General features: G+C 39.6%; 1 protein-coding gene across 25 annotated transcripts in view; it reads left to right on the top strand.

Annotated features, from left to right (window-relative positions):
* Window positions 1–27,612, top strand: part of CAST (calpastatin) — a 122,886-nt gene that overhangs the window by 26,732 nt on the left and 68,542 nt on the right. For 18 of the 25 annotated variants that reach the window (XM_021080966.1, XM_021080972.1, XM_021080941.1 and 15 more), the window contains 1 exon segment: window positions 10,508–10,579. In XM_021080966.1, the coding sequence (XP_020936625.1) occupies window positions 10,508–10,579 (72 nt within the window). 25 annotated transcript variants of the gene reach the window in all.

The raw sequence follows: 27,612 nt of genomic DNA on the forward strand, positions 1-27,612 counted from the left end.
TCCTGGGAACTTCCATATGCCTTGGGTATAGACCTAAAAAAGATAAAAATGAAATAAGAGGGTAAAGAACAATAATTAGCATAGATAAAAGAATAATGGAAGACAGTGTTTTAGCAATAATCAGAACTAAATCTATGCATGTTTCTGCTTAGACCTTAAAGGGAGAAGTCTTTTTCCTTAGGAACCCAGAAGAGGTGCTTCCAGGGTAAGGCTTCTGCCACTGCCACTGTGTGTGTGTGTGTGTGTGTGTGTGTGTGTGTGTGTGTGTGTGTGTGTGTGTACATGTGTTTGAACAGAGGTGCATCTCTTAGTTATAGACAGAGAATTAGGATTAAGCACTAAGACATCTTAGAGGGCAAGGACAGTTAAATATTTTTAGTTCATGGTTCTTTTGGAATCTGATGAAAATTGATCTTTTCCTTCAAAAAGGATGCATATGTGGATACAAAAATGCAAAGAATATGTGACATACAATGTAAGGAGGTGTAAAGATACATACCCCCCCCGGGGGGGCACTTTTATTGAGTGGCTATTTTTAGGAGGCATCATCTAAGAATATTTTCCCAGTTGGTTAGTTGTTGATGTCTGAAATTCCACCATTCACAAGTTCCCTAACCTTTGAGTTAAGCATTGCCTTCCCTTGGGGCCTCTTTTAAATTGTAGGTGCTCCTAGGAGGAATAACACATTCATTAATACCTTGTGAGAAGTAGCTTAATAGGAGGGGATGCAAATTACATAAGCATTATTTTTGTGGATTTGGTAAGGTAGAGCACTGGAAGTTTTTTTTTTTTAAGGCTGCACCCCAAGCATTTTGAAGTTCCCAGGCTAGGGGTTGAATCAGAACCATAGCTGCTGGCCTACACACACCACAGCAACAGCAATGCAGGACCCCTGACTCACTGAGCAAGGTCAGGGATTGAACCTACACCCTCATGGATACTAGTTGGATTCGCTTCCGCTGAGCCATGACAGGAACTCCTAGAGATCATTTGATAATGATGACTAACACATATATAGGCATTTTACATACACAACACACACACACTCCTTGCAATAACCCCATTCTCCTGATGAGGAAATTGAGGCACAGCCTGATTAAATAACCTGTCCAAGGTCACACAGTTATGTAATAGTGAAGCCCAGCATGAAACTTAATTTAACTAGTATCCTAGTTTCTTACTGTTCATAAAATTACCTATTTCAAGAATTTGACCTAAGGCCAACTCCATAGCCTTTCTTACCACAGTGGTCAGTTTCTGTAACTCACTTCTCTAACTCTTTATTTCCTTTTCTTCCTTACCTTGTACCCTCTTTTCACTGAAGAGAATCATAAAACAAGGTTAAATCATTCCCATTCCCTTGAATCTAAAAGGTAAGACACTGTGCAGACAGCTGTTCCCTCTTTATGGATAGGAAATGAGGAAGTTAAGTCACAGCAGAGTTAGAGTGAGGAGAAAGCCAGCGTTCTCTTGACTCCCAGTCAATGCAGCCACTTTGAGGACTCCCATCTGGCAATGACAAATGGCATGGAATAATCAGAAAAAAAAAAAAAATTAGCAGAGTGACCACCGTGACGTGTTCGTAAGGCCACTATGGATGGGCTGTTTCATTCACTGAGTGAATTTCTGTGTGAAGTTGTGTGTTCATGATAAGACTTACCATTATGACCTATTTATCGGTGGTTCCTTGGGAGGGAGGGGGCAACATATTCTATTTACCTAATTGTGTTTGTGGTAGCACCCAATCATACTTCCTTCCATAGTAAAAGTGACTTGTACTTGTTTGTGGACTACTTACAACCACGGTGTAAAAGAACATTTGCAAATAAGCCTTATAATTACAGCCTCATAATTGCTGGTGTTGGGGAATCTGCCTCCCCTTTGATAGACAGTCTTTTTCTAGATACTTTTTTTCAATAAAGCCTGTGTTTTCATGTGGAAACACAATACTTCTTTTCATTTTGTAGGGTGGTGACTATTAAGTAATGGAACTGATTTGTTAACAAATATGTCAAAACCTATGTTTTAATGAGAGTTCTTATTCTGAACAATTCTCCGTTTAGTCAAGCCTAAGACAACACTGATCTAAAAAAGCACTGATTGGAAAATGCTAAGAATGAAAAAACTGTCAATTAATTTCTAACCTAAGCTTTCTTTTACTGATTTTAAGACGCATTTGTATGCAGGAGGTAAGCAACAGGAAGGAAAATGGTGAGTTCAAATCAACAAAATAAAATTCAACAGTAACCTGAAAATTTATACTTAAGTTGTTTACTGTTGTTCACATAACTCTGAGACTAATTTCACTTTTGCATTGAGAACACAAAACAGTTTCATCTTCCCGTTCAATTTTTTTTTTCATTAAAATCACTATTTTTCAGTTCCCACTTTTACTAGATATGAATCTGAGTAACTTCTGGTCATTTGAAACACTTAAATAGACATTCAGAGGATAAATATTTACTTTGCCTCTAAGCTTAACCAAATAATGTGTTGCAGTTTCTGAAGACCATTCAACAAACCAGGTTTCAAAAATATCGTGAGCAATTATTTAAGCATGTCAACTACCAAGATGAACCTCTGAGGGTTTCAATGCTAATTTAATGCAGAAGTTCTTATGTATCTGAGAGCTCAAAAACTCATATAACATCCAGTCTGTTACTTGCAGAGTATTGCATGCTGAAGAACACCTAGCTTGCTTTCTTGAGGGCTATTGTGTGGAGAGATGGACCAGCTCCCTTTCTCACACTTTGGGGTGAAGAGAATCACTGGATTGGAAGCTGCAGGAACTCTTACCACCCTCCTGGCAGGGAATGGCACTGTGTCTTAGGTGGGGCAGGAAAAGAGCTGTCACCCACAAGTTGATTTCATTATCCCTGAAATCTTTGGAGGCTAGAAATCTAAAACTCAGCTTGCCCCTTTCTTCATACCCAAATCCTCACTCTAACTCGGTATTTGCTGAGCTTCTTGGATTGGTGAATTTATAGTTTTTATCAAATTTGGAAAGAGTTTGACCATTATTTCTTCAAATATTTTGTTGTCTCCTCATTTCTCTCCTCTTCTTTGGAGGCTGTGGTTTAGCTGCTTGGAGTTGTCCCACAGCTCACTGTCCTCTAGCCCGTTACTCTGTTTCATTTTGGATGGTTTCTATTGCTATGTCTCCAAGTTCACTCATCTTTTCTTCTGCAGTGTCTCTTCAGTTCTTCATCCCAGTGTTTCTCTCATCTCAGACATTTTTACCTTTAGAAATTTGATTTGGGTGTTTTTTTTTTAATATTTTCTATTTCTCTCATTACCATATTTTTAAAAAGCTTTTTATTTTGAAATAGTTATAGATTGCCAGGAAGATGTGAAGATAGTATGGCTGGTGCCATCTATCTCCCAGTTTCCTCATTGGTTACAACTCCTGCAACTATCGTACAACATCAAAACTAGGAAACTGCCACTGGTACAACCTGTGTATTTAGTTCAATGCCATTTTATTACATGTGTAGATTCACATAGCCAGCCCTGCAAACAAGATATTATGATTTTTGAACATTACATTTTCCTGCATATGGAATATAAAGTTGCCTTTTTTCTGATTCAATGCATGCCTTGTAATTTTTTATAAGATGTGAATTTTATTTATTTATTTATTTGTTTGTTTATTTATTTTTGTCTTTTCAGGGCCACACCTGTGGCACATGGAGGTTCCCAGGCTAGGGGTCCAAGCAGAGCCATAGCCACCAGCCTACGCCAGAGCCAAAGCAACACAAGATCCAAGCCTCGTCTGTGACCTACACCACAGCTCACAGCAATGCCAGATCCTTAACCCACTGAGTGAGGCCAGGGATCAAACCTGCGTCCTCACAGATGTCAGATTCGTTAACTGCTGAGCCACACGGTAACTCTCAGATGTGAATTTTATGTTGTTGAATGTTTTCTGTTGTACTTTAAGTTTTCCTGAGGTTTTTTCTGGAATACAGTTAAGTTACCTGGAAACACTTTGATCCTTTGGAGTTTGCTCTGAGGCTTTGTTTGGCTGGATCAGAGCAGCCTTTAGAGGAAGACTAACTTTTCCTTCTACATTGTCTACTCAGCAATTCTAACTATTGGGAACATGTCCTATTCCTGGTCACTGGGAGCCCCTGTGATTATGCCTCTGTACCTCCTGGTATTGTTTCCCCAGACTCTGGTTCTCCTCACAGGCATGCACATGCAGACCTCTCACCTTTCTGGTGCCATCCCTTTGAGCCACTTGAGAACTCCTTCCCTGTGAACTTCCAGCTCCATATCCTCAACCCAGAGAGACAAACAGCCTCTATCTGGATCCCTCAGTGTTCCATGATCTGGAGGCTGGAAATTCTGTAGGCAGTAGCTGTGGCAATCATAGGGCACCCCTGGTTTGCTACACTTGCGAGGAATACTGTCCTCGCTGCCTGTTGTATAAAATTGTCTAGGGTTTTCTTTGCTTGTTTAAGGTAGAAATACTCCTCACTTTGGAATCTAATTCTCTTACATAAGATTGTCATTGATGTAAAAGAGACACAATGCTGTATTTGAAAGGAGGATATAGCCCATTCTTTGACTGAATGGGTTTGAGCACAGTTTTTGGAGTTTGAATTGTTAAATTTTTCTTATTCATTAGCCTGGTTACTGACTTCTTCATTCATGTACTAATGAATTGTAGTGTTCTCTAGATATTTTACTAGTATTTAAATGTACAACAAGAGCTGTTGAAATCACCTGTGTCATATCCTGACCTGATACCCTCCCATACCTCACAAGAGTCCTTACAACTCTCAGGAGACACGCTGAGGTCATGTTTATTCCTGCAGATCTTGACAACCCTAAATCTCTTCCCCACCCCCCAGTATATACATGTTCACATACCAGGTCGGTACCTGTGGTGTGTGAATACCAGGATCCAGAGGGGCCGTCATCTTTGACATCAGATGTGTGAATACCAGGACCCATTGCTCTGTCAGACCACACTCATTAGGGAGGCCTTTCAGCATTAACCCCATAAGTGGTCCCAGGCTTCCCTTAGCTGGCATTTATTGAATAATTGTAACATGTCTGGCTATGGGCTAAATGCATTGCATTTATAATTTCATGAAATCCCCAGAGCTCACACAAGACCAGGAACAGGACATGTTCTCACCAGTCAGCATCACTGGATAGAATACTCAGAAGGGAATCATTGCTGTTGAAAAAGAAAAAAAGTAGTTTTATTCTGAAGGCTTCTCTTGTCCAGTCTAACACAGTTTAAAGGCAAGCTTCAAAAGGATCAAACTGTTTCCAAGTAACTTAATTGTGTCCATTATCAGAATCATGGCTAGTCCTGAGGAAACTTCACTTTTTTCTATCCAGTGAAGAAACAATTATTTTTCTATTATATGTATAAACAACAAAAGCTCACAGAAAATTCTCAACAGCCCTTAAGAACCCTCATGAGTCAAAATTAGATGCACCAGAATTGCCATGGGGATATGAATCTGTCCAATTGCTGCCTGTTCAAGGCTTTGGGCCTCTCTCTTCAGGGCACAGATTTCCAACCTGTGGACTCCAGACTTCAGGCCATACCTCATCTCATTTAATCCTCTCAGTCTCTTTGAAGCACAGAGAGGGTTATTCTCCTTTTTCAAATGAGAAAATTAGTATTTAGAAATGCTGTATACTTGCCTGACATGTCACAGCTGGCATTTCATGTGGCCAGAATCTCTGCTGCATGTATCAAAAAGTGGGATCATTATTCTAGAGAATTTAGTGCTTATCTTTACAGAGTCACTAGGTTTCAGGATGTTATGAGGCTTCACTTAGGGGGCCTTTCCTGAGATATTATGAGATAATGAAAGAGCAACACTTCCTGGCTCTTAAAATGCTATTGTTACTTTGTAAACAGTTTCTAAGACTTGAGTTTGGATTCATTAAGTAAGAATTTTTATTATGAACCACAGCAGACATACAAAAAAGACATGTCATTAATTCCTTTCTGCAAATTCCTGCAACTGCTGATAGGATGGATCTAATCTGTGCATTCTTTCCTGATTTTGTCTGCTCAAGCAGAGGTGCCTCTTTTTTAAAAAAATATTTTATTGATGCATAGTTGATTTACAGTGCTGTGTTAATTTCAACTGTATAGCAAAGCGATTCATATATATATATATATTTCACATTTTTCAGTATGGTTTATTAAAAGATATTGACTATAGTTCCTTGTGCTATAGAGTTGGAGCTTGTTTATCCATTCTTTATATAATAATTTGCATCTGCTAGTCCCAAACTCCCAATCCATCCCTCTCCCCACCCATCTTAGCAGCCACAAGCCTGTTTGGCTGAGGTGCCTCTTTTACAGGTCTCTTTGCCAGCTGACTCTGAACCTCTTTTGAACTGAGGGAGGCTGCTTTCAGTAGAAGGTGTGGTTACATAGTCTATGGCCACAGGGCCTGCGTATGCTCAGGAGTTTGTGCCTGAGCAGGAGAAATCACAGTTTCTCTGTAAATGGACCCGACTTGGTGTCCTGGGGTTAGAGTTTGGTAGAGGCAAATCTGATGTGGATGGTTACACCTCTGCCCCTGTCAATTGTTAGAACTGAGGCCCTATGACAGGCTGGCCTGCAAGGAAGGAATGACTCAGCCAAGCCTGCGACTTGATACAGAGGAATGAGGGGCAGACTCTTCCTGACCATTTCCTTTAAATTAAACAAAGACATGCACATATGTATTAGTAGCAATGTGAATGAATGGCAAGGGAAGATCTGTTCAGTGGCTTTAGTCTGTGGGCTTATGGAAATGAAGAAAAATATTTTAACTCAAAGTTTGAATTATCCTCGGATTGGTGTTCTCATTTAACATCTTCATCTTTTAGAGATCAGAGCATGTCTGTATGTTAGGAAAATGCAAAATCATATATACTTGAGCTGGTTTTGATAGTTTCCACTGTGAGTAGGTGAATTCTGCTCTGTCTGAGGGTAGACCCAGCCCTATTACAGTTAATGGATATGCAGACCTGGCCAGGTGAGAGATGCGTCCAGGCCACAGTGAGATTCCTAAGGACTGATGCTGATGATGGGAGGGAGTGGGGGTGAGGGTGAGGGTGAGGAAGACACTGCAGAACTAAGCGCAAGGTGATGTGAAGCCAAAGGACTTTGACACCTTTTCACATGGAGGCCAGAGGGAACTCATGAGGACTAGAATGGTACCCAGAGAAGACAGGAAGCAGGCCAAGGCCTGGAAGAAACTGATGATCCTACCATGACTCTGACTCTAGGGCCATCCCAAACACACATCACTTCAGACTAAATACTGTGATCCAGCACCCCTGTATATTTCATGGCACATATGCCTGTGCCCAACAGGCTGCAGCTGCACCAACTTCTTTCTGTTCCTCCTCTACCCCATCCCACCTCAGTGCCTTTGCATGTGCTTCCCTGCCCACCTATACTGCCTCCCTTCCCCCATGCCATATATATGTATGGGTGGTTTATTTACAGTCAGGTCTCAGTCAAATGTCTGTTCTTTGTCTGTCCTGCCTGAAGGAACCCTCAGCCAGCTGCTCTCAGTTACATTACACTGCTTTATTGTCTTTACAGCACTCATCACTCTCTCAAATCATCTTGGTTTTTGTTGACTTATTTAGAGTCTGTGTCCATCTACTGGAATATAAGCACTATGAGAGTAGAACCTTTTTTGTTTAGTTTGTCATTATATCCATATCTGCCTAGAATAGGACCAGGCTCCTAGACAGGGTTCAATAGATATCTGTACAATGAGTGAATGAGTGAAGGATGCATGAAGTCAGACGCAAATGAAGAGGATGTCACGTGATATATTAGCCAAAACAATCTGTATGGTTATTACTCAGAGAATAAGGGGTCTGTATTCTGGTACATGTGTATATTTTTAGCTTTGTGTTGCTTTTTAAGTGCCTGACATTACTAAGGGCTTGCTAAATATTAGATAATGGAAGATCATTTTTACAAATTCTATTCTCACTTCGGCTAAACTAAATCAGTCCTTTGGATGCTAGGTAATTCAGGCAGCTCAGAGGGCAAGGCAAGCTTGCTTTTAGGTCATACCCACAGGAAAGCTGAGGTATCCTCAGTTGAGTTAAATGATAGTGAATTTATTAGTAAATTATTTCTTTAAGTAAACCTTAAGTTGATATAGAGGCAAAATAAAAATCAGTGTGTATGTTAAGTTTAAATTAAAAACCAGCATATGTATAAGTTTAAATGTTATTTTTAACTTAATAGTTTCATAACTCAGCCAAAGAGCAAGGTTTTAAATTCTCATGGGCAAATTCTAGCTAATACGCTGTAGTGGAGTTCATTTCCAGATGAATCAGGGCTGGTATGTGGGTTTTGCTGTATCAATAGAAGCTCTAGTTGTCATAGGATTGGAATGTAACCTTCCTTGATTACAGCTGAGACTAAAGGCTTATAGCTGGAGTCCAGGGCAGCTGTGGAACACTGGATGCTGATCTGACCTTTCTGGGTTTCAGTCTTCTCACTGAAAATGAGGAGGTTGAAATGGACAATGAGATTAAAATGGATAACCTCAATGCTGTATTCTTGTCTTCCTTTCTTATGTTGAGTCCCTTACACTCAATCCTCACAAACACTCTGGTTACCAGAAGCTGTTTGTTAAAACGCCTTGTATTTTGAAAAGGGACTTGTGATTAGGATAGAATTTAGGCCATCATCTCCAGGATCACATCCAAACTACTAACTTTTTAGCAGCTTTTTAAAATTTCTATCACATTTATCTAGGATTTTTTTTTCTCCCCTTGGTTGATGATAGTACATGACTGCTTAGGAGAGACTATTTATTCTACAGATGATGCCTGGGTACCTGGGGCTCCTGAAAAGGCCTCTGATAACCCTTAGGATACATATTTTATAAAAATATGTCCATCCTGATGTTTCAGTGATCTTCCTGAAATGCTTTGAGAATGGTTAACCAGTGGACATGTAAAGATTTTATACTTTGAGGACAGCAAATTAAGTTTTGTCTTTTCTTCTTGCTAAGGCAATACCTGCCTTGAAGGAAAAGAAGACTTCACCACAAACTCCTACAACAAGCATTTTCACAAAATTAAGCAATATAAATTTGCTAAATATTTTCTAAATGTTAGAGGATTCAACTAAGTTATTCTCAATTATATATTTTTCAAAATTTTACTGTATATACATACAACTCTTTACTGTGTTATATATCACCTAATTAGCATAATTTTCCCTCCTGGATGTGATGCTTACTGTATATTCTTTACATTTTATAGATGTTGGATCATAATCTCACCATTTTACATTATAAAATATTATAGTTTATACACATGCTTCTTTGAAATATAGAAATAAAGTAAAAGCTATGTCAAGTCCTTATTGAGAAAGAAACTGTGTATTTTACCTTTCTCTCCCATTTATTGTCCTTTTATCAGTTAAGTGATTATTAAGAAAATACAAAAGAAAAAGCAGAATGAAGAATATTTTTTAAAGGTCACTTTTAACTGTCCTGTCAGAAAATAACCCCATATAAGCTTTGGAGATCATACCATTCGTGCTGTTTTATAATCTGATATTTCTTTATATAAAATATGACTACTGTGTTTTCATTTAATGAAATGTTTTTCTAAACATGATTTTAAAATAACCACCTGGCATTTCATCCAAAGCTATTCATAATATAACCCGCTATGTGGGAGGCAGTGTAGGTTGGTAAGAGAATAGGGTCTAAAGCAACATCCTAATTTCTACTATCCGTGACCATGACTAAGTTATATACTCTTCCCATTACTCCTACTCCTTACCAATAAAATGGGGCTAACAAGAGTACTGGCTTTATACTGGACAATTTGAAGGTAGCATAAGCTGTTATGCATGTTACTTAAACACTTACAGCATTTACAATAGTGCTTAATGTATTCTTTTGTTAGAGCATTACTATGCTCCTTATTATCTATAATGTTATTGTTCTAATAGAATAATTACCTGGCACATGATAAGCACTCAATAAACCTTCGTTATTACCTATTTTGTTTCTTAGCTTTTGATGTTATAATACTGTGCTGAATATCTTTGAAGAAAAAAAGACTTGTGCTCTTGCCATATTATTTCCCTAAGATAAACTTTTAGAAGTAGAATTACATTTTTGATACTTGCTACTAAATCACCCTCCAAGGAAGCTGTACTCCGGTCTTTCCTCTAGAGCACTCACTGTAAGAGATCAAGGAAGCAGTCCACAATGAGCCATGTCCTGGCCACTTCCCATGTTTGGATTTTCGCCATTTTCCAAAACCATTGACTGTTGAACAACTGGGATTTATTCAATGTACTCTTTCTTTTTAATGGGTACATAGTCTTGAGGTGAAGATATAAAAAATTAAAAACTTTCATTTTTGTGTGCTGAGTATATTAGTCTGAATTTTGCTTGACAAGTTATTTGTATTGCTAGGAAAATGTGCACTTGCCTATGTTGTTAAGATGTCTTCCCCCACTGAAGGTAGTATCTTCTATTTTCAGAAAAAAGCAGCAAGCCTTGGGAGCAGTCAGCCCTCCAGAATTCAGGCTGGTGGAACAGCCCCAGTCACCAAGGTCAGTCATTTTCCTGAATAGGAAAAGATCCTTACACTACAGGTACACCATTAGTGGGTGGGGCTTATAAGGGAAACAAATAGTGCCCGTATATTACTGAGAGTTTTTGAACAAAGTATCATTTTTGTGCTCATGGGGGAAGTACAAGGTGGAGGCATGTAATTTCTTAGCAATGCTTTGAATGATTTAAAACCTAGTAAAGCCATTTATATTATTATTCTTACTGGCATGTAATTGTCCAATATATTAATTATTATCATATATATGAATAATATTTGGAGTTCCTGTTGTGGCTCAGCAGTAACGAATCCAACTAGTATCCAAGAGGACATGGATTTCCTTGGCCTTGCTCAATGGGTTAAAGATCTGGCATTGCTATGAGCTGTGGTGTAGGTTGCAGACACGGCTCGGATCCCATGTTGCTGTGGCTATGGTGTACGTGGGCAACTACAGCTCCAATTTGACCCCAAGCCTGGGAACTTCCATATGCTGCGAGTGTGGCCCTAAAAAGGTATATAAATAAATAGGAATAATATTTGACTTTTGCACATACCATGGGTAGAAATACAGCCTTCCCACTTGTTCAGAAGATAATTCATATTATCTTCATGATTATCAACCACATCAGGCTCTCTGCTAAGTATGCTATATAATTACCTTATGTAATTCCCTCACAACCTTATAATTATTATTTATTTATACCTGAGGAAGCCTGGGGTCAGAGAGTTTAGGAACTTTGACAAGATCACAGAGCCAGTAAGATGGAGGTAACATTTCTGGTTCTCACAGGTCCTGGAAACTTTTAAGGTCCGATTGAGGTTGCTTTGGTAATATAACACTATGAAGCTGTACACCTTATAAAAATCACTGAAATTTCACCTTGTATGATGAGAAACCATGCAATTTTAGCTAATAGTTTTCAGTATATAAAATAGTTGTATTTAGCCCATTTCAGCTTGTGATCTTCCAGTATATCTAAGATTGTCAAATACCTCAACCTATTTCAGGACTGCCTACACAACTATTGTGAATAAGTGTTTTGCCTTTAAAATTGGTCACCCTCCTGTGGAGGTCTATGGACTTTCTCATGTATGTTACTTGCTTAATAAAGACTTCATATTTTAGTGCCTCTTGGAGTCTCAGCTGCTCTCCATGCCCCTAAAAAGTATCCAAACCAAAACTCAGCTGAGAAATGAAAAGAGGCTGGGCATAGAGTTAAAACCACCCCACATTAAGTATGTGAGTTTTCCAGACCTTTTCAAATCTCCTTTTCTACCAGCTGGTGAAGGGATAGAAATCATTGCAGGATTATAAATTTTAAATACAGAGGGTGTATTCATGCTTGAAACAAACCAGACTCAAAACTGGAGTCTGCTTTTTTTCAGCTTTCTATGGTTACTGTTGGGAGCACTCCAGCATCAGTGCTCACGGTGGGTAAGAGAACTTCTGCTCAGCAAACTTGACTTTCCTTTTTGCCATTTATTGTAATCAAGGTTACCTAGCCCTTCTGAGCCTCAGTTTCCTTATCTGTAAAAGGGGGATAGGATTTCTCTTGGCAGGTCAGCTGAGAGGCTGAAATGAAGTAAAATATATAAAACACTTAGTTCTGGACCTCTGCTGCAGTTACCCTTATGAGTCCTCATACTCTATTGTTTGCAGGTCTCCAGCTAAAAAAAGATTTTCCAGACATGTCCTATCCTTAAAGTATTGACACCTTTATTTAACTTAAATTATGCTTCTAAAAGTGAGAAGCCTTATTAGCAAAACCCCACCCTCATGAGATTTAGTGAATTATTTGTAAATGGTTTCTGGAATTGTCATTACCTAAGCTCTTGGAGGGTCTGTACATTGAGGCAACATGCATAAAAAGAATTTGGCCACTCTCCCCAAATGCTGCTCTGTCTCTGGAAGCTGTGGAAGGGAGTGTAGCTGGGAAGTGGAGACATTTAGCCACGTAGTTATTGTTTTAATATTTACTGGCAAACTTGTAATACTTTCCTTGACTTCTGAAACATTGTCTTCTCCATTCCTTCTATCTCCTTGCTCTTTTTCACTGTTGTTTCCTGACTCATTTCCTTTACCAGTTATCTGAATATTAGTTCTTTGTTCCTTCTTTCTTTTCTTTTTACAGCTGCACCTGTAGCATATGGAAGTTCCCTGGCTAGGGGTTGAATTGGAGCTGCATCTGTGACCTACGCCACAGCTTGCAGCAACACCAGATCCTTTATCCACTGAGCAAGGCCAGGGATGGAACCCACATCCTCACAGAGACAATGTTGGGTTCTTAACCTGCTGAGCACTTCTTAACTCCCTTCCTTCTTATATCTTTAAACTTCTATTGTAACCACCAATGTGTTCAGGTGAGGAAAGCTAAGTTGAACTTGCATTAGGAATGTTTCTTCAGAAGACCAGAGCTATTAAGAAGACGTTTTGGTTAAAGTTAGCATTTCCAGTTGGAATCCACTCTAACTAGTTCAAACTTAAAAGGAACTTATTTCTTTCTTATTTTTTGGCCATGCCCATAGCATGTAGAAGTTTCTCAGAAATGCTTAGAATTGCACCACAACAGCAACAATGCCAGAGCCTTAACTGCTGGGCCATCAGTAAATTACCTAGAAGGAATTTCTTAAGGGATAGCAGGTAGCTCCTAGAAAAATTCGGAAGGCTCCAGCAGAAGGAATCTAGTTTCAGAGCCAGAAACAATACCTCATTATATTCTGGGAGCTTCTTCTTGCTGCTTCCGCAGCTCAGCATCTATCACATTTAGAACTGAATGCCAGAAAGTCTGGCATAGAGTTCTCCTTGTGGCTCAGTGGGTTACGAATCTGACATAGAGTCCACGAGGGATTCAGGTTCAATCTCTGTCCTCACTCAGTGAGTTAAGGACCCAGCATTGTTACAGGCTGTGGCCTAGGTCACAGATGTGGCACAGATCCACTGTTGCTGAGGCTGTGGCATAGCCCGGCAGCTGCAGCTCCAATTTGACCCCTAGCCCAGGAACTTCCATATGCTACATGTGGGACTCTTAAAAAACAAAAGCGAAAAGAAAAAAAAACAAAAAAACCAAGTTTGGCACTGACACTCCTGAAGTCTGAAAGTCCTTATGCTAACACAGATCCACTGGTAAGTGGTACCTCCACATATGCTTATTTCCAAGCTCATTCTTTTTTTTTTTTTTTTTTTTTTTTTTTTTTTTTGGTCTTTTGTCCTTTTGGGGCCACACCAGCAGCATATGGAGGTTCCCAGGCTAATCCCAGGTTTAATCAGAGCTATAGCCGCCAGCCTACGCCAGAGCCACAACAACGCCAGATCCGAGCTGTATCTGCGACCTACACCACAGCTCACGGCAATGCCGGATCCTTAACCCACTGAGCGAGGCCAGGGATCAAACCCGCAACTCATGGTTCTAGTCAGCTTCATTTTCGCTGCACCATGACGGGAACTCCCAAGCTCACTCTTTTAAGGCACAGCTGATTGGTCAGTGCAAGTCACATGCCTCAGCTCTGCCATGGGAAATGTGGGGTTTGGAATGCTCTGCTCCTACTCTGGGAAGGCGTATATTGATTAGGAGGGAAATTAACCATACACAGTGAGGGTTTTCAAATGTATTGTCAGCTACCAACTGACAGCTATGCATTACAGAAAGGAAAACAGAATTACCTAATTGAACTGGAGGAAAATCATTGATGATAGGTTGTTTAACAATATTAGGCCTTTTATTTTTATATTTTATTGAAGTATAGTTGACTTACAATGTTGTGTTAGTTTCAGGTGTATATTGAAGTGATTGGGTTTTATATATATATGTGTGTGTGTGTGTGTGTGTGTGTATACAATTTTTTTTCAAATTATTTTCCCATATAGGTCATTACAAAATATTGAGTATAAGTCCCTGTGTTATATGCTAGGTCATTGTTGGTTATCTATTTTGTGTATAGTGGTGTATATATTTTAATCCTAGACTCCTAATTTATCCCTTTCCCCTTTCTCTTTTGGTAACCATAAGTTTATGGGTCTATGGTTCTATTTCTGTTTTGTGTATAAGTTCATTTGTATCATTTTTAGATTCACATTTAAGTGATATATTTGTCTTTCTCTGTCTGACTTACTTCACTTAGTATGATAATCCCTAGGTCTTTCCATGTTGCTACAAATGGCATTATTTTATTCTTTTTTTGTGGCTGAGTAGTATTCCATTGCATATACGTGCCACCTTTTCTTTATCCATCCTTCTGTCAATGGACACTTAGGTTGCTTCCATGTCTTAGCTGTTATAAATAGTGTTGCAATGAACATTGGGATTCACAGAGAAGAGTACAAACAGCTTTTATCCCAGTTATCCCAGGAGAAAGATCTTTGAAGGAATAAGTACCCACCAGGGGTGTACTTCCATGGTTTTGATCCTGGTTCTGTAACAAATAGCTGTGTCAACTTGGGCAATACAGCTCTCCTCCCAAGCCTTTACTTTTTTTATCTGTAATATGAGTGAGGAGCTGAATATTTCTGCATATTGTGGAAAGTGTTCCAGGGTTCAATGTCAGCCTCACCTATAGAACCTTTGGACCATATTTGGTATGTGAGATGACTCTGTATGTTAACCAGGTGAGCATTTGTATTTTAATAATTCCAGATGTATTTTAATGTGCTAAAAAAGTAAACTAGCACTTCAAACTGATGATGCCATGGATAATTTTGCTTAAGATAAGCCTAGATAAATTGTTTTTAAAAGTAAATCTATTTTTTAAAATATTCAGTAAATATAGTTATGGCAGATTAAAAAATATTAAGCAGGTAGTACACAGATAGCTGTATTTTTTTCCAGAGCAGTAATTCTCATATTTTAATATGCATAGAGAATAAGTGGGAGTTTTATTAAAATGAAGATTCTGACTCAGGAAGTCTGGGATGAAGGCTGAGATTCTTTCTGCTTTTTAAATAAGCTCCCAGTTACAACTGCTGCTGATACTGCTGGTCTGGCAACCACAATTTGAGCAGCAGGTATGCTGAATTGTGTTAAATGTGGGTAATTTAGCCTAGTTGTACCTTAGATTTCCTAAACATTGATTAGAGAATCTGGTTAAAATGTAGACTCTTGGGTTCCAAGCCAGGAAATTCTGATTCACTGGGAAGGGTTAAGGTCCAGGATTTTCTCAAACAACCTAAATGTCCATCAATAGATGAATGGATAAAGAAGATGTAGTGCATGTATACAACAGAATACTACTCAGCTGTAAAAAAGAATGAAATAATGCCATTTGCAGCATCATGGATGAACCCAGAGACTATCATACTATTTGAAATAAATCAGAAAGATAAAGACAAATACTATTTATCATTCGTATGTGGAATCTGAAATATGACAAAAATGACCTTATTTATGAAACAGAAATAGACTGACACAGAGAACAAATTTGTGGTTGCCAAGGGAAAGGAGGAGTGGGGGAGGGAAGGACTGGGAGTTTGGGGTTAGCAGATGCAAACTAATATATATATATATGGAAGGGATATGTTACAGGGACCTACTATATAGCATAGGAACTATATTCCATATCCTGAGATAAAGCATAATGGAAAAGAATATAAAAAAAGAATGTATACATATGTATAACTGAATCATTTTATAGCAGAAATTAACACAACATTGTAAATCAACTATACTTCAATTTTTAAAAAAGGTCAGGATTTTCTGTATTTAATAAGCTGCCTCCCAGGTGTTTTAGATGTGCGTGATGTGAGAGCCACACAGGGAGAAAGGATAAGCCTCGTGGACTGGGACAGACACAGCATATAAGGGAGCAATAACAACCTTCTTCCTCTCCAAGGAAAGGAGCCCCTTTCTACCTGTCCTGCAGGATAAGAATCTTTGTGCTATTTATTTCATAACCCTTCAGGTACTCTTGAGGAGCACAGATATACCCACTCATTGAAGGCGATGTGCTGCTTCTCAGTGGGGCTGTGGGACCCAGAGCTCATCCCTCTTGGGGTGTGGCCCAAATAAGTAACCCTTGGTTGTTTTTGGTCATGAGAAAAATGAATGTCATCGAAACCTAGATAAGCTGAGGTTTTGTTTAAAAAGAGAGAGAGAAAATACTAACAATAGACAAAAAAGGAATTTTAATCTCTATTTTCATCAAGAAGAATTATAAGGGCAGGATGTTCTTGGAGATTATAAAATATTGGAGTTGGAAGGGCTCTTACTTCACCAGCTTTATTTAGTGGAAGTAAACAAACAAACAAAAAAACAAACAGAAAATGAAAATAAATAAGGTGGTTGTGAGGAACACCCTGCAGGGGAAGTCATAGGGACTACCTGCTTTGCCTGCCTGGTGGATGTGGGTACAAAGCTATGCAAATGAGCTCTGCCTTTTGAGTGTCAGCTGGCCTTCACCTCTGCCTTGGTTGGTTGCAGCACTGAGTCACTGCTCAGCTGTCACCAGCTACGCCTGAGGTCTCGGTCCCCACCCACTACCTCTTCCTCTGCTCACAGCCCAAGATCACAGTCCAGAGTCTTTACTGTAATTGGTTCATGGCTTTGGAAAAAGTTGACTTACGGAATTGCTTTTAAATTTTATAACTCTTTTCTCTAACACCATCATTTATTCTATATTTATTAGTTAGCATTCTTCTATGAGGAGGAGCGTTTCCTTTGCCCCCGTACCCTTATTTATTCGTTTATTTATTTAATAGCAATATGAACTCATGAATTCTTATTTTATTCAATGGCTCTAAATCCATTCTTAATGTATTTTGAAATGTTTAGTCGTAATGTATAATAGTGCCGTAGAATAGTGCCGTAAAATTCTGGCTTTGTTAAACTGCTCCTTGAAAAAAAATGTTATCCAATGTGAAATGTTCATTTACTTTATAGTTTAAAAAGCGGTATTTGGGGGTGTGTGTTTACAAAGAGCCCACTTTGGCTCTTTGGTGACAGCCTAGGTGCAGTCGACCTTTGCCATCAGCCGGTGGTCTGCAGCACAAACTGCGTTGTTCAGTCAGCCAGTCTGGGCAAAGCCAGCCCCGGGATGAGTCGGCAGAGCAGGCACCGCCCTCCGCCAGCTGCGCCGGGAATCCCGGGCGGCGCCACCGGGGGCAGTCGGGGGAGGGCGGTGGGGAGCCTGCGTTACGTCTTGGGACCGCCCCGCCGTAACTCTGCCGTAACTCTCTGCGGGCTCAGCCGAGGCCAAAACTGAAACCGCGGGGGCCGAGCCCAACCAGGAATGCAAACATCCCCAAACGCCGCTGAAGTCTCTCTGCCGGGAAGCCAGAAGCAGAGTGAGTACTGATTGCGGCCGCTTCTGTCCGAGGCTGCGGCCGCTTTCCAGGCAAGCAGCCCAAGCCACCTTCGCGCCTGCCCTGCACGTCCCCAGGCGTGGACCTTCCGCAGGCTCGGGTCTTGGACTGGTGCTTTCACCAGCCTCCTGACCTTGAACATCCATTTCTGTCCGGATGGGTTCGAAGTTCACTTGTGTTACTTGTGGACCCCTCCTGCCACTGTTGCTGGCTTCTAGGCTGGGATCGTATCTGGTGATCTGACATGGTAGGGTTACAAAACCAGGGATTTATGTGACCTGGGGAAAAATGCTGAAAGAGAAGAAAAGCAGCAGCTCTGTCGATATGCTTTGGCCCTTTTATCTTTAGGGTTAGACCCGATCTTCTCTCCCAGCCCTGCCCCCTCCACTGAGATGACCTCTGTTTTAGAGAGTGAGCTCACTGTGTATAACCTCCTCGTATACCTGATACATACTGGGTGTGGTGTGGCAACTGTTGTGACATGGTTTTGGTTCTGTTTCCTTGCACACGACTGAGAGTATGGGCAGATGGCATCACTGAGGGGTACTCGTAACTATCTGTCAAGAATGTAAATGTTTTCACAGAGATTTAACAATCTTGTTTGTACTGCTAGGGTCCTAGCGTTCTTCAGTTATAAATGGGTAAGAGGCGAGTTCTTTATTCCCATTTTACAGCTTGAGAAAAATGAGGCGGAGGGTTTAAGAAACTTTCTTAAGGGGCGGGATCTCGAGGCATCTGACTAGTCCTCTGGGAACCTAGCTGTAACTATGTCAGAGGAATGAGAATACTTAATTAGCAGCTCTGAAAAGTTCCTGCTGTCTGAGATGTTTTCTAGAGAAAACATCTGCATTGCAGGGAAGGTCAATAAGGAGTGGCATCAACTGTTCTAAGGGGAAAGTTGTTTTTCTAATGAGTACTTTAAAGAGTGCCTCCAACTAATGTTTGTGGGCACGGAATTTGATTTTTGCACACTGATTTTTTTCAGCATCTAAAGGATCTTTGTTGCTGGGAATGTGGTGCGGAGTGAGTGCTGCCTGGGTTCTAGGAGACAGTATAAGGTTAAAACAAAATAGTGTCATTTAGCCAAATCATACCCAGCCAGCAAAGGCCACATCTGCCGACTGATGGAGAAAGGGATAGGCAGCCTACGGCAGTGAGCATGGAGTGGGAATCCTGCACATGCAGCAAGGACCCTTGGTGACTGTTACAAAGAAGTGAGCTTTGCAGACTGGATGACAGTGTCCATGAAGCAGTGCACTAAAATATAAGTATTGGGTCTTGTTCAGTTCACATGCTTTGGAGAAGATTCCCAGTGCAGTGCAGTATTAGTGGTAAGTTCAGTTTCTTGGTGGTTCCATTAATTGGCTGAGTATAAGTCTTCTCTTGGAATGGAAATTTGAAAGGTATCATGTAAAATAAAAGTTTGCCAGAATGAAACATATTTAGGACAACATGAAGCATTAATTTGAGCTAACTTCTTATTTTTTTTTATTTTTATTTTTTGTCTTGTCTTTTTAGGCCACACCTGCAGCATATGGAGGTTCCCAGGCTAGGGGTTGAATTGGAGCTCGTGCTGCCAGCCTGCACCACAGCCACAGCAACATGGGCCCAAGCCAAGTCTGCAACCTACACCACAGCTCATAGCAACGCTGGATCCTTAACCCACTGAGCAAGGCTAGGGATTGAACCCACAACCTTGTGGTTCCTAGGCGGATCCGTTTCTGCCATGCCTCGACAGGAATGCCTCTTTGAGCTAACTTTTTAAAATCACCCAAATATTTGTGTTCCCATTTGTTGTTTATAATAACAATTATATCTTTCATGCATTACTACTTAGGTGGAACTATTTACTTATCCCAAAATATGAACCATCTAATTGTTCAGTCCTGTTTAAATAAAAAACCCACAACCTATGTTCTCCCTGTATATACAGATGTCTTTGTATCTTTTCCTTTGTTATACCTTACAGTGCCCTCATTTTGGAGACTCTGAATCCAGAACATATATCAAGGTGTCTGGCCTTATAAAAGGGACATATTTCATGCTATAGTTTTTGATATATCGAAGTAATAATCTGATTACTTGGAACGTACAGTGGGTTTTCACAAACAATCGTGTTTTATATTTTTCTCTGCAAATAACTTTTAACTTAAAAATGTCAGCTACTAGTGTTTCTCAACAGAGTGCTGTTGGCATTTGGGGTGATAGTTCTTACTTGGGCAGGGTCTTGTTCCCCCTGAATGCCAGAGCATGACAAAAACATTCTCTCTCACACACATATTTTAAAATATCCTTTAGTGGGGTGCCACTTCCCCTAGTTAAGAATAGTTGATACATTATTCTTATGAAAAGCCAAAAAAATAGCTTTGGCTGTTATTTCTAATAGCTATTATTTCTTAAGCCCCATTATTTCTCATTTTTAACAGTTACTTTACAGCATCTCTTAAAACATGCTGACTTCTGAGCAAGTCCACATATTTGGGCATTGGAGATTTGAGTGGAGGCTGTGTGTCATCCCACTGCTGGTAAAGTTGTTAACGTTGTGCCCTCCTGTCCACACTAGGCAATAATAATTATTAGCAAGTGACTTCAATAGGTTTCACCAGAAGAACATATCAGCACAATCTATGTTGGAACAGAGTATCAATAGTTAGAGCTGCAGTACTGACAATTTCTGTGTTCTAGGCATATGTTGGACACTTTATAGAATGTGATGATGATGCAATGATGAGGTGGATATCCTTCTGTCAATTAAGAAAGAGGCTGTTCTCTTAACACTGCACTGTGTTCTTTCTCAGGACAGGTTTAATTAACAGTTCTCCATAAAATACCTTCCAAAGAATGAGTTTCAGTGGGTGAAGTTTGAACCCAGTAAAGTTTCATTTGGTTATAGCCCTGTTTGGCTGTGGTTACTTTTGTTCTCAGAATGCCAGCTTTTTACTCTACTGTGAGGCCCTCAAAGACAGACTTCGCATCTTTGGACTCCCACTGCATCTACCATGGTGCCTTCCACATACTAATTGCTCAATAAATATTTATTGAATTGAAAAAGTAGATTGGTTTTATCTTAATATGAATAGAGTCCTAGGATGCTGTTGCATTAGTGTAGAGATTTAACCTGGGTAGGCAGAAAAGGTAAAATAATATTCATTTTTGTTCTCTGGGATTTACAAGTAGAGGTTTTGGAACTTAATATCTGTTTGTCCTTTAACTAAAGATTAAAGAGTGAATAATCAAAAAAGATTGATAATGAATCTTTTTTTTTTTTTTAAACTTCTACAGTGGCCAGACATGGGGCTAGGGATACAGAAGTGAAGTATGGTCTATATAACAAATATAAAAATACATAGTAAAAAGTGCTAAATGGCATTGCTATCCAAGTGCTATAAAATCACAGTGGAAGGTTGAGGGAAGGGGGAGGAGGTTAAGCTTGGACCTGTTTTTCTGGGAATAAGCATAAGGACGATGGGTCCCTTAAAGGAGATCTGCAACTGGCCACTGGGAGCCAGGGCTCTTCAGAAGTCTGAACGTATCCAATTTCCCAAGCATTGGTTCTCTTCATTCATCATTTTCTTAATCCCATCTTTCCAGACTTGCCCTTAACTACCAGTTGAGACCCTACAGCCTTTGCCTATATACTTTTCCATATGCTCTTATGTGGGACTGAGAGTTTTGGTTCTTTCTAGGGCTCTCTGATGTGATATTCTTGACAACTGTCCCTTGTAGACAGACTGGATTCCCATCAGGTGTCAGCTGTACCTGATACTTCCATTGTCCTGAGCTCTACACGGTTTAACTGGAGATCACACAGCTGGCTGAGTCTGTATCGTCAGTCTTCCAAGGAAGCTTTGAGGATGACAAGTTCCTGTTACTCATCTTCCTGTTTCTTTCTTCGCCACCCAACCGAGGTGCAGGGGAGAACAGACAAGCCCATCCACAGGCTAACCTGCCCCTGGATATCAGTTACTTATTTCTAAAGGCACATTGTCTCAGTCTAGTTTCTTGTTTCATATTTGGCAACTGTCACATGGTAGATCCATATCCTGAGCAAGACAAGGAAAACCTCAGATGCCTATCTACTTACCTTTTAGCATTTTCACTGGCTCCTCTTCCAGGAATGGTCAGCACACCTTTACTTACAAAGGTGCTGCTCAGTCTTTTTTGTTGCTAGTGTTCGTTTCTTTCCCATAGAGCCCTTGGCAACTTTAAAAAACCTTGCCAGGAGTTCCTGTTGTGGCACAGTGGAAATGAATCTGACTTGTATCCAGGAGGATGTAGGTTCAATCCCTGGCTTTGCTCAGTGGATTGGGGATCTGGCGTTGCTGTGAGCTGTGGTGTAGATCATAGCTGCGGCTTGCATCCTGTGTTGCTGTGTCTGTGGCTGTGGCTGTGGCCAGCAGCTGCTGCTCTGATTCGACCCCTACTGTGTGGCCCTAAAAAAATAAAATAAAAAAAAATAATAAGCAAAGAAAAAAAAAATGACCCTACCATTTAGTTTTATTTGGGAGGATTTTTTATATGTTGGAAAGAGGATGTAGGTCTGCTTTTACTGATAAATCAGGGTAACTTTAGTAACAGATTTTTAATGTATTGCTGATGCAGTTATATTTTCCTCAGTTCTATAGGTCCCGTGGTACATATTGAGCATGATGAAAAAGATATAGGTAAGTGATGACAGTGGTATGGCTTGTCATCATCAGAGTCCTGGAATATAAGGAGTTTCCCACTGAGTCTTGCCGATGGACTCCTAAGGAATGAGGAAGCTATTATCAAAGCAAGGCTTCCTTAGTTGCAGAGAGCTATGCTTTAACAATAGAGGTCCCCTTAGAAAAGAGATGTTTTTTGGCTCTCAAGTAGACAGTGAAGGCCAGTAGCATAATTCTGGATCATCCTATGGCCCTGGGACTCTCCGATCCTTGTCCAGGGATGTACTGCACCCCCTTGGAATTCTCTAATACAGTGTTTATGATATGTAGTCTGGAGAGCATCTGATATGTGTCAGATTCACCTGGATACCTGTTTTAAAATGCATATTTCCCAGGCACCACCTCATTCCTGCCCATTCAGAATCCCTGAGGAATCTGTGGCTTAATAAGCTCTCTGGATAGATCCTGACACCTGTTAAAGTCTGCTGTAAGAAGTGAATTGGCCTACCCAGAGCCTATCTGTGAGCCAGTCATCTTCTGGCCTTAGCCATGCAGTGAAATCTTGGTTAGAGTTCTAGCCATTCACAGAAGCTGAGACTTCTGCTTCACATTGAGGGGCCCCAGGAACTGACCAGATTGATGTCCCTGGCCCACTCTTAGAGCCTAAGGAAGGGCCTGGACCACTCTTCCAAATTCCATTCATAGTTGCTGTAAGAGATTGAGGCCAGTTTCATATGCAAACACACCCTCTGGACCCTGTAATGGATTGAGGCCCCCGTACAAGTGACCTCAGTATAAAGACCTAGATGAAATCTCAGAGCCACCAGAATTGCCCGGGATAGAGTTGTTAGGGGAGGTGTGAAAGAACATTCTTCCTATAGAGAAACCAGAGGCTCAGTTTCCTGCATATTATTTCTTTATCAGCTATACTCAGGGTGGCCAGACAAGTAGAAGAGAATAAATGTTTTTGTATATACATTAGTTTTTATATTATTTTACATCAGTGGTCTATCCCAGGAAGACTGGATATAGCTCCCTGTGCTATACAGTAAGACCTTATTTTTTATCCATTCTAAATGTAGTAGTTTGCATCTACTAACATCAAACTCCCAGTCCCTCCCATTCCTCCTCTGTGAGTTTGTTTCTTTTCTATAGGTAGGTTCATTTGTGCCATATTGTAGATTCTACATGTAAGTGATATCATATGGTCTTTTGTGTTTCTCTTTCTGACTTACTGCACTTAGTATGAGAATCTGTAGCTGTATCCATGTTGTTGCAAATGGCATTATTCCATTCTTTTTATGACTGAGTAGTATTCCATTGTATATAGGTACCACATCTTCTTAATCCAGTCATCTGTTGATGCACAGTTAGTTTGTTTCCATGTCTAGTCTGTTGTGAATGGTGGTACTGTGAACATAGGTGTACATGTATCTTTTTGAATTATAGTTTTGTGCGGAAGATGCCCAGGACTGGTATTGCTGAATCATGTGCTTGTCCTATATTTAGCTTTCTGAGGATCCTCCATACTGTTTTCCATAGTGGTTGTACCAATTTACTTTCCCACCAACTATGTGGGAGGGTTCCATTTTTTCCACACCTTCTCCAGCAGGTGAAGTTACCTGTAGTTTTGTTAATGATGGCCATTCTGACCAGTGTGAGGTGGTACTTCACCATAGTTTTGATTTGAATTTCTATAATAATTATCAATGTTGTGCATCTTTTCATGTGCCTGCTGGCCATCTGCATGTCTTTTTTGGATAAATGTCTGTTTAATTTTTCTGCCCATTTTTTCAGTTGGGTTATTTGGGTTTTTTGGTTGTTGTTGTTGAGTTGTATGAGTTCGTATATTTTGGAGATTAAGTTCTTGCTGGTTGCATCATTTGCAACTATTTTCTCCCATTCCATAGGTTGTCTTTTTTTTTTTTAATGATTTCTTTTTCTGTGCAAAAGCTTGTAAGTTTGCTTAGGTCCCATTGGTTTATATTTGTTTTTATTTCTGTTGCCTTAAGAGACTGACCTAATAAAATATTTGTATGGTTTATGCAGAGACTGTTTTGCCTATATTCTCTTCTAGAAGTTTTATGGTGTTATGTTTAAGTCTTTTAGACATTTTGAGTTTATTTTTTGTGAGAATAAAATTATTTGTGTGTTTTTCAGTTGTATATGCCTTTTCTGTTTTCTCCCTAGCATGAAAATAGTGTTTGTTTATGTCTGATGGAAAATAAAATCCTTTTATATAACTCCATTACCATAGCTTGGCGTCATCAGAGTCCTGGAATATAAATATCCTCATGCTTTTAGACATGAACAGTTTCATAACATTTTATTTACAAAGATGTATGTAGCATATTCAGAGGGCTTGTTCTGTAGTAGGGACTTGAAACTGGTGGCCAGAATGCAACTTTCTTATTTGCAATCTCCATGTTTTATCTCTTTAGCTCTTTATTTTTTAAATTAATTTTTAATGTTCACTTTTACACAGTATTTCTATGTGTCTGAACTAGAAGGGGGCTCTTCTACCAGAATTCAGACTAATTTTTTTTATACCTATACAGTGTATTTAACATATTTGAAAATTTTTAGACGAGGAATGCACAGTCTACTTTGTCACAAAGCCTCCTATCCCTTCTTCATACTAGCCTGATATACTCATTCACATCACCCAACACTTATTTTCATTTGAGTTTTATATCCGTGATCTACAGAGATAGGCAAATATTATTTTCTGAAAATTCAGTTAATAAGTCATTTGAAAATTACAGTCTTTTTTTTTAATTGTTATTTCCCCAATGCAGTTTTTTTTCCTACTGTACAGCATGGTGACCCAGTTACACATGCATGTATACATTCCTTTTTCTTGCATTATCATGCTCCATCATAAGTGACTAGACATAGTTCCCAGTGCTACACAGCAGGATCTCATTGCTAATCCATTCCAATGGCAGTAGTTTGTATCTATTAACCCCAAGCTCCCCAACCACCCCACTCCCTCCCCCTCCCCCTTGGCAACCACAAGTCTGTTCTCCAAGTCCATGATTTTTTTCTGTGGAAAGGTTCATTTGTGCCTTATATTAGATTCCAGATATAAGTGATATTATGTGGTATTTGCCTTTCTCTGACTTACTTCACTCAGTCTTTTTTCTTTCTTTTTTTTTTTTTTCCAGTCTTTGAAGCTGAGCTATATACTGGATGTGTGTATGTATGTAGCATTAAGAGTTTTTGTAGTGGTACAGAATATCTGCCTATAGAATGACAGCACTATTGGGATTGGTGATATCTACAACATTCTCTATTCTTCTAGTGTAAAAAATGTGTTCACTATAGGCATAATCACAAGTATCAAGTATCATCTGGTCATCCAGTTTCGGGGCCATGAGACTAGAGAAGACAAATATTCCTGAGGTACTCTTTATAGCGAGCATGTAAGTTCTTTTTTTTTTTTTTTCCTTTTTACATTCGCATTTGCAGCACATGGAAGTTCTCAGGTTAGGGGTTGAATTGGAGCTGCAGTTGCTGGCTTACACATGTGCTACAGCTGCAGCAGCACCAGATCGGGGCTGTGTCTGCAACCACCACTACTGCACATGGCAACACTGGATCCTTAACCCACTGAACAAGGCCAGGGATAGAACCCACCTCCTCAGAAAGACAGTGTTGCCGCTTAACCTACTGAGCCACAACAGGAGCTCCTTATGGGCTCTTTAGTATTCTGGGCTGGCAATATCAGCACCAAAAATTTTCCTTTAAAAACCAGATGGAAAGTACTTTTAAAAAGTAATTTTGTGAATCTATCCACATATCTTATGCATTCTGGTGCATTTTTTTTTTTTTTTTGACCAAATGGAAGCATGAAGAGATTGAGTTTGTTGCCAGATGAAAAATGCCAATAGGAAAGGTAGAAAAGAGTGGTCATTTCACAGACCCCCTATAGAGCCATCTTGTTTAAAACTACCTAAAAAGATTATTCTCAATGTCAAAGAGTTTCAGAATCACCTGAGGGGCTTACAGCTTTTTTAGGCTATAACCCTTTCCCCCTTTGTAAGTTTCTAAGTGTCCATTGCTACCCTCCCCCACCCCACACACTGCCTATGCCTGAACCTGTTCCTGGGCCAAAACCCAGTGAGCTAAGGTGTTAAAGCTTGGCCAGTCACATTGCCCAATAGCTGGACATAACATTTATTGCCAGCAATCATTATGTGTGTTTTTCGTATACAATAATTAAATTTGTATTAATTCCTGTGTGCATATAGTTTTACTGATTAGGATTGGTGATCATTTTTCCCTGGCAATATCTTCCATATGATGTCCTACTCTAACCAAGTTTTACATCAGTCGCTTAATTAATTATTAATTGTTTGAAATTTTAGCCATGCAGGATCCACTTCACTAAGAAACAATGTATCCTTTTGCTGACTATTTAGAGACCAAAAAAGGGAAGGCTTATCTCTTTTGGCTGCTGAATTTGAGCCCTCCCTTGGCTTTAAGAATCTTTTAAATTATTGTAGTAATGGATGCTGGATTAGTCTCAAACAGTATTCGTGTGGTAGGCCAGGGTTTCTAGCCTAGCAAATTAGAAGTGTTTCCTTCTTCAGCCCTTCTGACAATCATACTCTTCTATCTCTTTACATGTTTCCAAAAACTGAATGTGAGGAGCACTGATCTGTTTACATATTTGCAATTAAAATCTTGGCAAAATGTCCTGATTGATTTCCAGTTGAACTGGTAGTAAACTACACCTTCTGTGTGTGTGTAACTTCTCCACATTCTCCTACTGACCAGTGAACTGAAGATTTGGTTACTATTCAAAATGGAAAGACAACCAATAGGAAACAAATAAAAGCTTACCTAAGGATATTCAAGCCAGTTCCGACAATCTGAAAAGAATTCTGGAGTGCTCTGGGAGAAGGGTATATAGTTGGTAGAAGTTCTCCAGGATCTAGATATATGAAAATAAATGGAAAGAAGGAAAAAGAAACCAGCCAGATATTAATTTATTAAACAACTACTGTGCTCGGTGATTTACATAAATTTCATTTATTCCTCTTAAGCGTTGCATATTTTGCAACTAGGTGAGTGGGTATTAGGACAGTTTTA

This window comes from Sus scrofa, chromosome 2 (assembly GCF_000003025.6).
Source record: "Sus scrofa isolate TJ Tabasco breed Duroc chromosome 2, Sscrofa11.1, whole genome shotgun sequence".
Classification (NCBI taxonomy): Eukaryota; Metazoa; Chordata; class Mammalia; order Artiodactyla; family Suidae; genus Sus; species Sus scrofa.